This window comes from Rousettus aegyptiacus, unplaced genomic scaffold (assembly GCF_014176215.1).
Source record: "Rousettus aegyptiacus isolate mRouAeg1 unplaced genomic scaffold, mRouAeg1.p scaffold_m13_p_5, whole genome shotgun sequence".
NCBI lineage: Eukaryota > Metazoa > Chordata > Mammalia > Chiroptera > Pteropodidae > Rousettus > Rousettus aegyptiacus.
The window spans coordinates 35,381,540-35,396,374 of NW_023416308.1; the positions used below are offsets into that span (position 1 = coordinate 35,381,540).

Sequence of the window (14,835 nt, forward strand, 5' to 3'; positions counted from 1 at the left end):
TGCCCTGAACTCCTGGTATCTTGGGGTGCAGGGCCAGGTCTAGCTTCTCCAGCCCAGAGAGGCTGTGCCCGGGACTAATTGTTTTGTCCTCCTTCCACTGCTGGAGAAAGTCTTAGCTAATTTGCTGGAACGCTCTAGTTAAATGCCAATTAGGATGTTATGTCCACTACTCTCTTCCAATATATTAATAATGTAGTTAGCATTTATTGCCTGTGCAAATTAAAAATTAACTTAAATGGACAGGCTGGAAAACTGAGGAAGTAACCGCTTAACCAATTTGCATCAACATCTAAACACAGTCTAGGGCGCTGGGTTTGGCCTTCCAGTGAGGGGCCCAGACAGCTGCCAACAGCTGCTGGCTTCACCTCCATTCCTGGTTCCATCTGCCCCAGGTTCTCCATCCTGCTCCATTCACAGGTGTAGAGGATGTGGCCTTGTCCCGGATGGGCAGGAGGGCTTTCTGCTAGGCAGCCACCTTGGCTTCCAGCATCTCTACCCCCTTTTCTCAAGGGTGTGTGGTGTAAATTTCAGAGAAAGGAGATGTTACTAGGAGTGGTTGGGAGGGAGCAGTCACTGGAACCCCTGCCACTCCCATCCCAGGATGGATTTGTCCTGCATTCCAGCCTAGGAGATGGGAAACAGATGGTACAGGAGTGAAGAGAGGAGAGTCAACTAAATAACCAGGAAAACTCCAACCAGCCCCCTGGAGAGACGGGGTGCCGGGTCTCAGAGAGAGCTTGCAGGGGATGGGGTCTGACAACATCCTCCAAATAGAAGATGAAAGGATAAAGCTCACCATCTCTTACCTGTTGCCAGGGATCTGTCTAAAACAACAGGTGTGATAATGCTGGTTTTCTTCTCCAAACACCACAGGAGGGGACTTGGTAGGAAGGAGCAGGACAGTGAGGACAGGGGGAGTGGGGTGAGAAAGGGAAACTGGAGAAGCTCTGAGTGGAAGCTCTGCAGCTCTGGGGGCAGGAGGGGCCTCAACTCAGGAGGGAGGACTCCACCCAGCACAGGGCCCTCCGTCTCCACTGTCAGCCCCCAGCCTCTCAGGATGTGCATCCTCAGAGGCTTCCCTGTCTGTGCCTGCAGAGGTTAAGTCCTCTCAATGCTGCTGTCCACTCTTCCCTCTTGTGTGGCAAACTGTAAGTCATGGGTGAGGACTCAGGCTGGACCCTCACATTCTCCCTTGGGGCTCTTGCAAGATGGTGAGTTGGGGCTCCTGCAGGGGTCTGCATCACTGTCCCAGAACCGTGGAATCTGGGCATGGGGTGGAGGCTCCCTTCCCTCCGCTACAGTGCTGGCCACATCTCCAGCTTTGCCCTGTTCCCACCCCATGGCTGTGGAGAAGGAAGGGCATAGCACTCCAGGGAGATGAGACGAGTGGAACGACGCAACCGGCGTTGTTTTAAACACTTTATTTATAAAAAAGTACATTTTTTTCCCTCAGTACATATGTCAACCCATCAGTTTTTTTAACAAGTAAAAGAGGGTGATGCAAACACCCCCTGGATCAGAACCAGGAGAGTCTGCTGGGCCATCCCTGGGACCAACAAAGAAACCAGTGACAAAGAAACTGAAGTAAAGTTTGTGCCTCATACTCAGAGGGGAAGGGTGGCAGCTTCTGCTGGATTTTGTTTCCATTTATACAAAAAACAAAAACAAAAACAAAAAAACAAGAAAAATTTTTTTCAGTTGAAAGTTCCATTCCTTAGCACGAGTTGCAGGAGCAGCACCAGTGGTGCACGGGCTACTGTGGGCAGCGCAGCAGCCAGGCCACAGCAACCCTTGCAGCCTGGGCCCCCTGGGCCCTGAGCACACCTCCCTGTGGGTGTGTGCAGTATGGGAGACCCACCTGCTGCTCCCTAGAAGAGTGCGACTGTGGCAGTCAGACTTCCTGTCTGGCTCCCTGGAGGCTTGGGAGCTCTCTGTCCCAGGTGAGCTGCCTACACCTACCTAATCCCTGGTTCCTCTGCTTAGAGGATGGCAGAAAAATTATTGCACCAGTAACTTGGGCACATGGGAGGGGACTGACAGAGGGAGCACATGCCCAGGAGACAGGGCTCCTGTGCGTCTCTCTTATGGCCTGAGCTCTGGGAAATCGTTTCTCCTCAAGGGCTTTCAGCAGGACCAGCCCATTCCTCTGCTGTGTCTGTGTGTCTGTGAGTGTATGCCTGTGCTTGTGCTGAGGGTCCTGTGCTTCGGTCTGTGGGAGGTGTGAGTACCCTCCAACCCCGTGTGTGCATGTGCTGGGCATGAGGTGGCTGCACTGCATGCTTGTGTTCACTGATTCTGTGTTGTTTTCAGATACTTCTGATAAAAGGGACTCAGACAGTTCTGTTACACATTAGAACACTATTAAAAGCTTAAGGAAATAAGGGTAGGTGGAGTAGGGGGCAGGCAAGGATGAGGAGGGCAACAAGAGGCAGGATGACACCAGGAGAAGTCTTGGCACAATGAATACCAAGTTTATTTCATTTCCAGCAAGGGCAGAAACTTAGCTCAGGCTGGTGTCATGGAAGAGAAGCAAAACATCTTCATCCTTCTGCTGGGCCAGATCTCCCCTTTGACAGCTGGCTGTGTCTGTGGGCCCAGCAGCAATGCCTACCTCCCCACAAACTTGCACAGAAAACCCCGTCTCATCAGGCCCAAGTGCCTCCCCTTGCCTCATGCCCATTCTAGGTCTTGAGTAGCAGCTACCCTGTTGGGCATGTTGTTGCTGGGCTCCTGGCAAGGCAGGAGCTCCTATGGGGCCCATGCATGTGGCACGAGCACCACAATTTGTGCTTTGCTTGGGGGGAGGGTGTGGAGGTGTCTTAAGGGGGACTTAGTGCTTTGGTTGGACCTGGAGACCTCCTAAGTACATCATAAACTGAGGACTAGGAGGCGGCAATACAGGGTAAGGGAAACACGGAGGAGTCCTTTCAGTCTTGTGGTTTCAAGAGGACAGAGAATGCCTCTATTAGGCAGACCCCTCGGATTTCTTCCTGCCTGGGTGCAAGAGGACCAGGCAGACAGGTCAGAGTGGCATGAGGTGGGATGGGGCAGTGATGTAACATGGAAAAGTTTCTATGCCCTGGGGGGATACTAATACTGCTGGGAAAAGGAGCCCAGCTCCTCCATGCTCCTCTGTCCTACGGCTAGAAAGACCCCAGAATTTTCTCTCCTGACTCTCCTCTATCCAGTACCCCCAATGCCAGGAGGGGAAAGCTGCCCCAGGGCTGGCATGGCTTCGGACTTCTGCTACGTGGCTACTGGGTGGCCTGGGCTGGGGCTAGGGTGGGGTGGCTAGGCGAGGGCAGCCCAGCTGGTGGGTTCAGGGTTGCCAGGGCAGAGATGGAGCTGGCTGGGGGTCCCATAGCAGCACCAGGGAGGGCAGGAATAGGGCAGAAGGCAGAGAACTCCCTTGAGAAGACTCTGGTGGGATAGGGTAGTGCCCATAGGGCACAGAGTGGTCTGCCCATCCCCCTCCACGCTTGCCATCCTGTAGAGCCCCTGACACCTTGGGCTGAGTTAACTAGAAAGCCTAATGGGCAGGAAGCTGCCTCTCCCATCCCAGGGTCTTTCCCATCTATAGTGCTGGGAGGGGGCTGGTAGGCAGATGGAGGAACTGAGGCACTTCGAGCTGGGGTAACTGAGAGGGCTGGGAGGGGCCTTCCTCCATTGTAAAGATGGGAAGACTGAGCCGTGGGTGACTCAGAGGAAACAAAAGCCCTATTCAAGGGGGGATCCGTACCTCATAGGGAAAGCTTCTCAAGGTCCCCCTCATCCAGAATGGAGACCAGGGAGAGCTGAGCAGGGAATGGAGAGTGGCAAGCAGGATAGGCTGACTCAGGAGCCCTGGCTCCCCCACGCCCCTTGCACTTCTGGCCTTTGTGGGCGAGGTGCCACCTGCACCCTTCAGAGTCTGTGACTGTATTTGCAGAGCTTTTACTACTACACCTCTAACTCCTGGAGGCATATCTGTTCTGGGATCTCAGCTCTGACTCCCCAAAAGAATTCAGTACTTGATGGAAAAGGAGAAATATGAGATACTTCTATGTTGTAAGAAGTAGTTTAGGGTCAGCCTGAGATCCTTGGGAGCCTGGTCTCAGCTCTCCTGGAAGCTTCTGAAGGCTGCCCCACTGTCAGATGGAAAGGGAAGAGTGGAGCATGATGGGGCAGGCCTCGGGACTGTCCAGCCTGGGTAAGACATGTGACCCCAGGGAGCATGCAGGGGCACATATGATCAGTATGTCTGTGTGCATGTGGGTATGTGTCTGTGTTGGTCGAGGTGTGTGAGAAGTGTGGGCCAGAGTCCACCTGGAGTCCCACTCTGTGGAGAGCAGACAGGGGTAAAGAGGAGGGCCATGCCAGAGCTGGGCCAGCTTCACTCTGCAGGCCAATGATGAGAGAAAATGTAAAAACAACTCAACCAGGAAAACACATTGCCTAAGGCCCCAGGTGGGACCTCAACTTGATTCAGTTAACAAACTAGATAACCCTGGGTGCTTTGGAGAAGCCACAACCCACCCCCTACTTCTTGGGTACGACTGCTGTCTAGGCCAGGGTCCAAACTCCCGGCTGTGTCAGCTCATGTAGGGGGTGTTAGGTTCCCTCTTCCTGGGAAGAGGAGCAGCATCTGGGGGTGGGGTGGGGCTTTCTCTCATGGAGGCCCTTCAGCATCCCATCCCCAATGGAGAGAATACAAACAAATTCCAGTGTTGGGGGGTAGGGGAGGGCTGGCTCCCCAAACCCTGGAGGGATGCCCAGGTACACAAGACAAGGACAGGGCTCCCTGCACAGAGAGCAGGGAGCTGTGGCTGGGGAGGAGAGGTACAGCAACACCAAAGCCACAGTGAACACGACACCATGGGTAGGACTGGGGACAGGGAGGAAATCAAAACAAAGTCAAGTCGCATCTGCCCTGGCCTCCCAGGCTCCCTGGGAGCATGAGGCTGGCTTTGGGCAGCTGGGTGAGTCTCTGTGAGCTCCTGGAGGTTGGCGCAGTCCGGGATGGGCAGGGGGCGTGCAGGTGGGGGCTGGGGAGAAAGGAAGCAGACAGAGGCTCTGGAGAGGGAACTACACATACCATTCCTTCTTGGAAATGAAAGACCCGTCGTTCTGAGAAACCATGTTCTCAGCCAAGTCCAGCTGCTCAGGGTCATACTGGTAGCCCAGAGTCCGGTCCCCGTAGCTGTCCTGACAGGCTTCTGCTTCATCCACTGTGAAATAGGGCCGCTTGGCATCCTCATCATATTTGGGGTGGGGGCCGCCCACCTTGCGCTCAGCCCCTCCACGACCCTCCTCCTCTTCTTCCTCCTCATAGCTGCTTCCTCCTAGTGGGCCAGCCTTCTTCTCATCGTCTGAGTCATCAGGGTACTGCAGGTTCTGGGTCATGGGTGGGTGGTGTTGGGGGATTCCCGCCTTGCTGTAGCCGTTGCCGTACACGTGCTTCTTGGTGCTGTAGTCGCCCTTAAAGGTGTGACGTCGCCGGCGCAGGGCCACCACAATCCCGCCAACCACGATCAGCACCAGCAAGACACTCCCTGCCACGCCCCCAATGATGGCCGTGGGTACTGGCCCGGTGCGCCGCCCGTGGTCAGGAGGAGATGGGGTGTAGGGAAACTCTGGGTGAAGAAAAGAGATGGAGGGGACAGTGTCAGTGTCTGGTCAGTGACAGGAAGTGAGGGAGGCAGGGGAGGGAAAGGCTAGTAAGTGGCACCAAGGCCCAAGGACAGCTCTAATTCCAGGGACCTTCAGTACCCCACCCCTCCAGGAATCGAACTTGCGGCAGTGTTGGTAGGTGGAGTGAGAGCGCAGAGGCAGAGACAATCATGCAGCCCAGAATCTCCACACTGACTTTCTCCTTAGATGTGGTGGCAGCCCCACTCCCTCCGAATAGAAGTGCTAAGAAGCACAGGTGCTAGCCACCCTTAGTGTCCTTGACTTAGTGTCCACTAGATGCAGTCACTGTTATTACATCCTGTAAAGTATGTGTGCTATTAATTTCCATTTAACACACAGGGAGTTGTGGCTCAGAGAGGTTAAATAACTTGCCCAAGACCACCAGCCAATGATGTAATGCTGGCTCTCCTGCATGTCAAGCCTGTGCAAAAGTTGCCTCTCTGCCTGACACTTGCTGGTCACTGGGTGCCCGTTTGATTTCTTCTGCTCGTAGGGTACAGGGAAGAGGATGGGTTCCCAGGTGCTGACCCAGTGAGGCCAGAAACCAGGGCTGTGGTTCTTGGATGTAGTCTGACCCTGCAGGGCAAGGTGGGGGCCAAGGGTGCTGCCAGCCTAAGACACGAACATAAGATGCTCAGCATTGCCATGCAGAAAAGGGGCACAAGAGTATGGGAGTATGGAGTAAAGATGGTGAGTACACACAGAGGGCACATGTGCAGGCACATATGCCTTGTCGTGTGAGCCTATATGCCTGTGCTATACGCCTGTGCTCCTGTGATGAGTGTGTCTGTACAAATACGTTCCCATTGAGGACAAAGTGGAAACAAGAAGGCAGGAAAGGTGAAAAGAAGAGAAAGGAAGCATTGCTCTGGGCAATGCTGCCCCTCTTCTTTCCTTATGGGGTGGGGGAGGGGGAGGGGCCTGCCAGAGGCCAAGGCAGGGCCAAGGTGAGGCTGAAGGAGGTGGTTCCCAGCACCACCACAGGGTGGCACTGGAGACCACAGATGGCCTTGGTCAGGAGCAGCTGGTGGGCAGGTACAGGGCAAGCCTAGAGGCTGACCTCCCTCCTCTTACCTCTCCTCTCTTCAGGCCAAGGTAAAGGGTCAATTTGAGTATATGTTCCAGCCTCTGTGACTTGGTTTCTGTCAGCTCACTCCCTGATTCAGCCTCATTCACTCCATGGGAATCTTGCTCCTCCTGAGACATTCTCTTCTCCCAGAGGTGGGGCCTGTCTATGTGTGTGTGTGGTGCTGTCTGCAGAATGCAGAAGCATGGCAGTGATTTTAGAGAAGAGGAAAGACCTTCCAGCACATAAGGATGGAAGGGCTAATGAAAACACTGGGGCCAAAGAAAGGGAGGCAATTTTTCCAGTCACATGGCTGAGCTGGGACCACCCAGATGCTCCTGTTCCTGGCCTCTCCACATGCAGGAGTTGGCAGAGAGAAGCTCAACCACTGAAGACTCAGCTCCTCACTTGTTACCACTGTGTCCTTAGCGCAGGTCCCCGAGTGGCTGCTCAATAAATATTTATGGAATATTTGTCCTCACTGCCTACTTTCAGAACAGTTTCTTTGGCATCTCCAGATTTTCCTGATTTACCAGGTTCTATCTGTTTACTGCCTACTTCTCATGAGGTGGGAGCTGCCTCTATAAGAATTACCCGAGGCAGCCATACTCTTCTGTACTTGTGATTTGTGTGCTACCTCTTCAGTTCTCACCCATATTAGAATGGTCTCTCCTCTCTTCACCTGCTCCATCCATTCACCCACCCACTCAGCAAACATGTACGAGCATCTACTTTGCTAGTAACAGGATACAAGAAACTCACAGCATAGCTGGGGAACCAAGTAACATTCTTAGCGACAGAGCACCATGCAGAAATCAAGGGCATTAGCAGAGAAGTGCCTCAGGAGTACAGGGGAAGGAGAGCACTGTGGCATGGAGTTAGAAAAGGCTTCTCTTACTTCCAGTACAACAATTCCTTGATCCTTGGCTTTCTTCTCTGAGTGTTCTGTCTGGCTGTACTGCTAGGCCATCTCTCTCTGCTCTAGCCACTTGGCTGAAGGCTCCATTCTTAGACCTTCAGCCCTTACTCTTTGCTTTCTTTTCTAGTGACAGACCTGGTTTCAGTATCATTAATTTCCTTTATTGTGCTGGCTCTCCAAACCATGTCAGGTAACTAGCTCTCACCAACTCTGGGAGTTTATCTCCAAAGGCATCTTGGACAATATTTCCCAAACTGTGGCCCACGGAACCTCAAGCCATTGGCTCAGAGGGTCAACAAAAATACTGGGGTCAAACACTTCAGGAAACGTTGGTTTAGACAAAGCATCAGAGCCCTTCACCTTTTCCCAAACATTGTGACCTCTAAGAGGAACGTGCAGGATGCAGTGTTCCCAGTCTATTGAAGCATGAACCCTACCCTTCCTGACTCAAGGGCCATTCACAGGACTAGCATTTGAGTACACATCTTCATCTGGAATTCTCTCCACTAACCCAAATCCATCTGTTCTAACCTGGTTCAGTATCTTCCCTCCAAACCCTCTCCATTCAGTACCACAACTTCCATCACGCTTTGTCTACTTTTCCAGCTTAGAACCTCATTTTCTTTTTTGACTCTTCCTTTTTCATCTCTTGGGTCAAAATCTGCCATCAAATCTTGTTGGCTCTTCCTATTCAATGCCTTGTAGATTTCTGAATCTCCCACCTTCATTTGGTTTCTGTCCCCTATTAGCCACTCTATCCACAGTCACCAGGTTTAATTCACTGCGTACACTACACACTCCATTTCTCAACACTAGCAATAGCTTCCCCACTGCCTGTTAGACATACCAGTCTGGCCTTCAAAGCTTCCATCATGCAAATTGATCTTAGGTTTGGCTAACGTATTGTCCTTGCTGTCCAAGTTGATTCTTTATTGCAGTCCTTTGCTCATGTTCATCCTAACCGGATGAACTTCTGCCTATTTCAGTTCTTCAGTCCCTTCTTTGTGCAGCCTTCTCTTCTCCAGCTCACAAATTTCTGTAGAATTTTTACATACTGATGGTCTGTATCTTTCATTCTGGTATAAATAATAGTTAATTCTATTCCATTAATCATATACTGACATATTACAGTAGAGCCTATGATAAAATATCCTGTAAAAAAATGCAAATTAGCCATGATTGGATCTGGTCCTTCTGCCAGTGTTCATGTGGCTAAAGTTCTTTTCTGCAGAAATGATGACATGGGTTGAAGGAATGGCAGCCTTGTGATGATTTGGATTGACTCAATTTAGTGTGTTATAATAATATATAGTGTAAGTTCTATTGCATGTACTTTTATGCTTTGTGTGGTAGCAGAAACCCAATGAAAAATAAAGCTTTCTTACATTTCATTCAACTAGATTGAATTTCTTGGACGTCACTAATGACAGTATGGTGGAGTTTAAGTATTACCTGTTTCATGAGACAGGCTGGTTTTCCAAACTAGTCTGTACATTCAACTTCCAAGTAGATCTAGAACCTGACCACTTCTCACCATCTCCATCTCCACCACCCTGATCCAAGTCACTATCTCTCACCTGGATTATTGCAATAGCCACCTAACTGGCTTCCCTGATTCCATTCTTTTCCTCTATTGACTATTTCAACACAATAGCCTGAGATTGTGGTAAATCTGGGGAGCTTAAATGCTCCTCTCTTATACTTTTCCATTCCAGTCACTCTCAGGACCTTTGCAGTGCTGCTCTGCAACCCTGGAAAAAAGGCTCTTCCTCTGGGTGCCCTATGGTCACTCCTTCACGTCCTCCAAGGCTTGGCACAAATGTTCCCTTCTCACTGAGGCCTCCCCTGACTACCCTATTTAAAATAGCAGCTCACAAACCCCCACCCACAGCACTTGAGACTCTACCCTCCTCCGCTTCTTTTCTCCACGTCACCTTCAAAATGACCATGTAATTTTAAAAACATATTTTATGTATTTCTTATTGTTTGGCCTCCTGTGCTAAAACATAAGCTCCAGAGCCTTTGGCTCACTGATGTATCCCCAAGTACCTAGACTGCCTGGCACATGGCCAGAGTTCAAAAATTAGTTGAATGAATTCTACTAAGCCAAGGTTATGTTTTAGAGGTGAGCCTTGCTCTAAGCAGAGCAAATATTCAGGAGACATTCAAATAAATGCATGCATTGGGGATCTCATTTCATTGGAGCAAGGGACAGGAGGAGTGGAATGGTCGCTTGGGAATGGATGATATTGGGTCTCTTTCCCTTCTAGGCCTTTCTGTTTAACCTTTTTTTTCTAGTCCTAGGAAGTTTATTCTACCGTGGGGAATTTTTAGGATCAGAGATTGTTGGCCACTTTAGGGCCAGGCTTGTGTAGAAGTAGAAGAATGGCTAAGATGACCCTCCGGCATTGCAGACTTCAGAGTGAAGATGCCAAGTGAGGGTGCAGAATAAAGGAGTAGATACAGGGACCTAATTAATTCGTAAGCAGAGGGCTGTTTAGGGTAGATTGGAGCACACATGCCCCTCCCCCTCCATCCCTCCAGCTGTCACATTCAGCCAGTAGCTCTTGTCTTTGTGTCAGAAGCAGAGCCTTAAGAGCTGCAGCTGGGAGGAGCTGAGTGGTGGTGTCCTGGCAGGGGTCCAGCCTGCATCCCTTACATCCTCTTACAAAGGGAGCAGCTCGGGCCCCCATTCCTGAAGGGTTTCAGCCTCCCATCTGGGGCAGTGGGGACTCTGCATTCCTTTGGGGTCCTGGTTTCCTGACACGTAGGTTGGCTGGTGCAGGGGCTTTGGATAGATTTGAGGTAGAGTGAAGAGTTAGGGTTTATAATCTGAATCTAGAATCTGGAGGAGACTTGGGGTCAAAAAGAATATTTGGGCTAGCTTCTAAAACCAACACAGGCAGGCGCATCAGATTAAACTAGGAAGCTGTGAGAACTACACCTCCCAGCGTGCACTGCAGTAAGCTGCAGGGAGAATGGGAAGGCCTGAGGTCAAACTCTGGGAAGCCCTTCTCCTCCTCCAGCAGTTGCAGTAGCTGTGCATCTGTCAGACTATTGGACAGGGCCTCATAGAGCTGAGGAGAACTGAATCCTCCCAGGGTGAGGGCGCAGCTGCCTTTTCATTGACTCTCCAGCACACTGCCATTTGTGAAAGGCACATCTGCCCACAGGAAAGCCATGGTCTCCCATTTGCACATTCAGCATGCAGACAGTTGCCCGCTATCCTGCTGGTATACATTTACACACTCAGAGAAACACACCCACGCTCATGCCCAGGCATACACATTCACAAGCCCTCCACTCCCTCTAGATGGACCTTGAAGCCCCACCAACCCTTGGTCTGAAGAACTCCCAGCCTAAAGTGCAAACACTGTTATCTTCACTCCCAAGTGATCACCCCCAATAGGTGAGCCAGGGATGTCACTGGAAATAGAAATTGGGATAGACATCCTATACCCTTTTCCTGGACAGGAAAGCCTTCCTGTCCAGCTTTGGAAATGGCCTGGACACACCCCTCCTGACACCCCCACCCAGGGACAGCTGCTATCTAACTTAGCCTCTTTAGTTTGGTCAAAGCTGCAACCTGGGTACTCCTACTCACCCCTGGCATTACCTCTACTGGTTTGTTTTACGACTACTTGGCAAATCCCATGAAATTGCTCCTCATCAGGAGGGCCCCAGGACCCTGTGGAAACTTGGTGCGTTTGTCTCTACTGCTCTCTCATCCCCCTGGCCACAGCCCAAGCCTCTCGTTTTCCACTAGGGAACCCCTTACTATACAGCCCCTAACTGGTTCCCCAGTGCCATTCACAAAGCCTCCCGAATACTTGGTCTAAATTAACCCACCTTGCTACACTGCTTCTCTGCTGAGAACCTTTCAGAGTCTCCCCTTGGCCACCAGAGAGAACATTCTGCTACTTCCATTTTCCTCCCACTCTCCATCATTGCCCACTTACCCATCCTCGCAGAAACAACTTAAATACCACCTCCTCCAGGATCTGGGATCTGGAGAAGTCTGTGCCAAAGTGTGCCTGTGTCAGTGGTGCAGTGGTCCAGGACACATGTGTCTCTGGCACACTCCCTGCTGCACTCCTTCTGCCCCTGCCCCAATTGCCCTTCATTTCCCTCTACATGAGCCCGGGGCAGTGCTATTACCTGAATGGATAGCCAGAATGAAAAATTAAATTTCCACTTAACTGTCTCACTCATTATTCCCTCCATACCAGTGAAGTTTGGAGCACAGGGCATGGCTGTGCCCCTCAGAGTAAGCCCCTAGAGAATGTGACAAGAACTAGCCAATACGGGGTGAAGCCTGGTGGGGTTGGCTGCTGCTTGGAAATTGCCCATGAGCACAAGAACAAACAGTTATGAAAAGGCTCAGGCCTCCTGGCTGAATCCTGAGGGGGCTGAAAGACCTTCCCTTGGGATGGCCAGCTAAACAGCTCCTGGGGCCATCAATGATTCAGTGAGTGTCCATGTTTCCATGGCTCCTGCCTGCCAACAACAGAGGACCCTTATTTAAGGCCCATGTGTGTGTGTCTTTGGTTACCACTCATGTCCCACTCTGTAATTCCAGGGAGCACAGGAAGGCATGCTGTGTGCCTTGGTTGGCCCCGGGCTACCTATGTGCAAAGCTGCCTAGTCCTGACTACTGACCGCTTGGAGGGCACCACTGCTGTAATCATCCCCAAGGAGATAGTCACCTCCACAGCCAGTCTCCCTTCCTTTCCTCTCTTCTCTGTAGCCAGGGCCTGGGAAGTATCCCCTTGTCTTCCTCCCTGCTCCTAGACCTCGTGTGACTTCCTGATAAGTCATCCTGCTCAGAGCTCATGAAGCCTCAGGGTTTGCCCAAGTCCTGCACCTGGAGCACAGTAACCCCTGCCCAACTTCCTATCCCTAAACCTGGCCCAACTTTCTGAGGTTACTTCCTGAGTAGGAAATGTACCCTCTGATGTCAGTCTCTGCCCATCTCAGCAGCAGCATGATGCTATTTTCCATTCTAGGAGGCTCTTTCTGTCACTATCTCACCCTGAGCCTAGCTTAAGTACAATGTTAAAGACAGTCCCTTTTCTAGTTGCAAGCCTATGGTGGCAATTTACCCCAATGTTGGCTCGTTTTGACCTTTCCATTAATAGTGATCACAACAGAGGTCAAGATAATCATAGCACATAGGCTATTTATTGGCAGACAGGTCTATGCTAAGTACTTGGCCTACATTATGTATAAGTCTGATAATTAACCCTTCACGGCACCTTATATTATCCTCATTTTAAGATGAGGGCTTGTCTAGAGCCTCACCTGCCTGACACTGAAGCCCATGCTCTTTTCATGTCCCATGTGAAGTCTCCCCCAGAACATTCTAGCCTATGTCTCCCCTATGCCCTGGAAGCTCAGGTGACTGAATCTCCTCATCTGCATTGATGGAGAGAAAAATGCAGGGAAAACAGCAATTCAGAGGAAGGGCACACCAATCGCCATGGCTTTGTACTATATCTTTGCTTTCCTTCCAGCATCCCTGCTGAGGCAACCGCACCGAAGTGGGTTTCCTGAACTGCAGGAGCAGAGCTTGGAGGAGATGAGCTCCACCTGCAAACCCATCCCCACCAAGCCAGCAACACATGGTGACTTCTGCTGGCAGACCCATGTGCAGGCTCTAACAATACCCCCACCACCAACAGCATTGCTTTAAACAGTACTTACTTCCTTCTCCTGATTGGCGGTCACCCTGACTGTCTCACACATAGCCTTAAACAGAGGAAAGAGAAAGGCAAAGCTGGACCAATGGCCAGAGTTCAAGGGAGAATGAGAAGTAGGAAGAGGAGACACGAGCTTCGTGCAGTGAAACAACCCAAAGGTGGGGGATGTAGGAAATGGAGGAAGCAGTGGGTGCGAAGAGGAAGGGAAGGGGTGCAGCTTCCTACCTGTGATATTGACTTCCACCTGGCCCGAGCGGGTACCAATGGGGTTGGTAGCCTCGCAGATGTAGGTCCCTGCCAGGCTATAGTTGATAGGTCCCCTGAAGAAGAGGGTTCTGTTCTGGGCTTCTACACCCTTGGGGAGAGAGCCATTCAGCCTGCAGGGATTGGGAGACATGGCACAGGATTATGACTCTCTAGCCCCAGGAGGTTGCCCAATGTCACCCACTTGGCTTTAAGCCTACCAGCCCTTCAGCTGAGTTCATAGGTAGGGTCTGTCTTGGAAAGAATAAAAACAACAACAACAATAATCTCTTGTACTTGACAGTTTTATAGTATTCAGCAGTTCACATTTAATCATCATAGCACCAAAGTGTAGACAGCTACAGGTCCCATTTAACAGATAAGAAACCTGAGTTTCAAGTCCAAGGAAACACAGCTAGTAAGCGGCAGAGCTAGAGGTTTAGCCAGATTTTTGGACTCCTGGCACAGTGCTCGTTCTAATACTCATGGCTCCTGGTTGTTGGTCCTTGGTTTCCTGGGTAGTTGATTAACAATATGGATGTCTGGGTTTTAATCCCAGATCTACTGAAGCTGGACCACTAAGGCCATAGCCTGGGAGTCTGTATTTTAAAAAGCTACCCAAGTAATGAAATGTGACCCATGCTTAGGAATTATGTCCATTTCACCATCTTATGTTCTTACTGGACATGTCACAGGCCTTTTTCATGTTGGGAGCATCTTGGAAGTTTCCAGAACATAGGGGACCTTCTTTCTTCCTCCTGATCCCCAATGTCACAAAGCTATTATGCTGTGGGACCTAGTAAATCTTTGGTCCAGAGCTGAAATTGGCATGCAGGCCTTGCCTAGTCACATCTTCAGAAGCACTTTTTGTTCTAAGAGGTAGAAGGTAATAGTTAGGGTATCCAGTGCTTTCTACTTCCTGGATAAAGGAGTGTAGATACAATCTGCACAGCTGTCTTCCAGCTACTTGTGTCAACCTTCTTCTTGGCTTCCCCTATACCCCTCTCTCTCTCTCTCTCTGTTCAATCCACCCTTCTTTGCAAAGAACTCCGGTTCAAGCCATCAGTGCTGGCTGAAGGGGAACAGGACCCTTCAAGAGCCAGGCTTGGAGACCAGGAAGCCAAGAATGTGATGATCGCATATGAGATAAGCACTCCATGAACACAGGCATTCTAGGCTGATGGCTGCTTCCTCCCTGAGAATCTGGGGGTACTGAAGAGAAGGAATAGGAACAAAGA

At 50.7% G+C, this 14,835-nt stretch overlaps 1 protein-coding gene across 3 annotated transcripts in view; it reads right to left on the minus strand.

Moving 5' to 3' along the window:
- Nucleotides 1-1,405: 1,405 nt before the first annotated feature.
- The window catches only part of NECTIN1 (nectin cell adhesion molecule 1), a 64,871-nt gene continuing 51,441 nt past the window's right edge, over nt 1,406-14,835 (minus strand). For all 3 annotated transcript variants that reach the window (XM_016139407.2, XM_016139406.2, XM_036220931.1), the window contains 2 exons: nt 13,580-13,731; nt 1,406-5,612 (listed from right to left, as the gene is read on the minus strand). In XM_016139407.2, the coding sequence (XP_015994893.1) occupies nt 5,065-5,612; nt 13,580-13,731 (700 nt within the window). In that variant the 3' untranslated portion in view covers nt 1,406-5,064. The remainder of the gene's footprint in view (nt 5,613-13,579; nt 13,732-14,835) is intronic.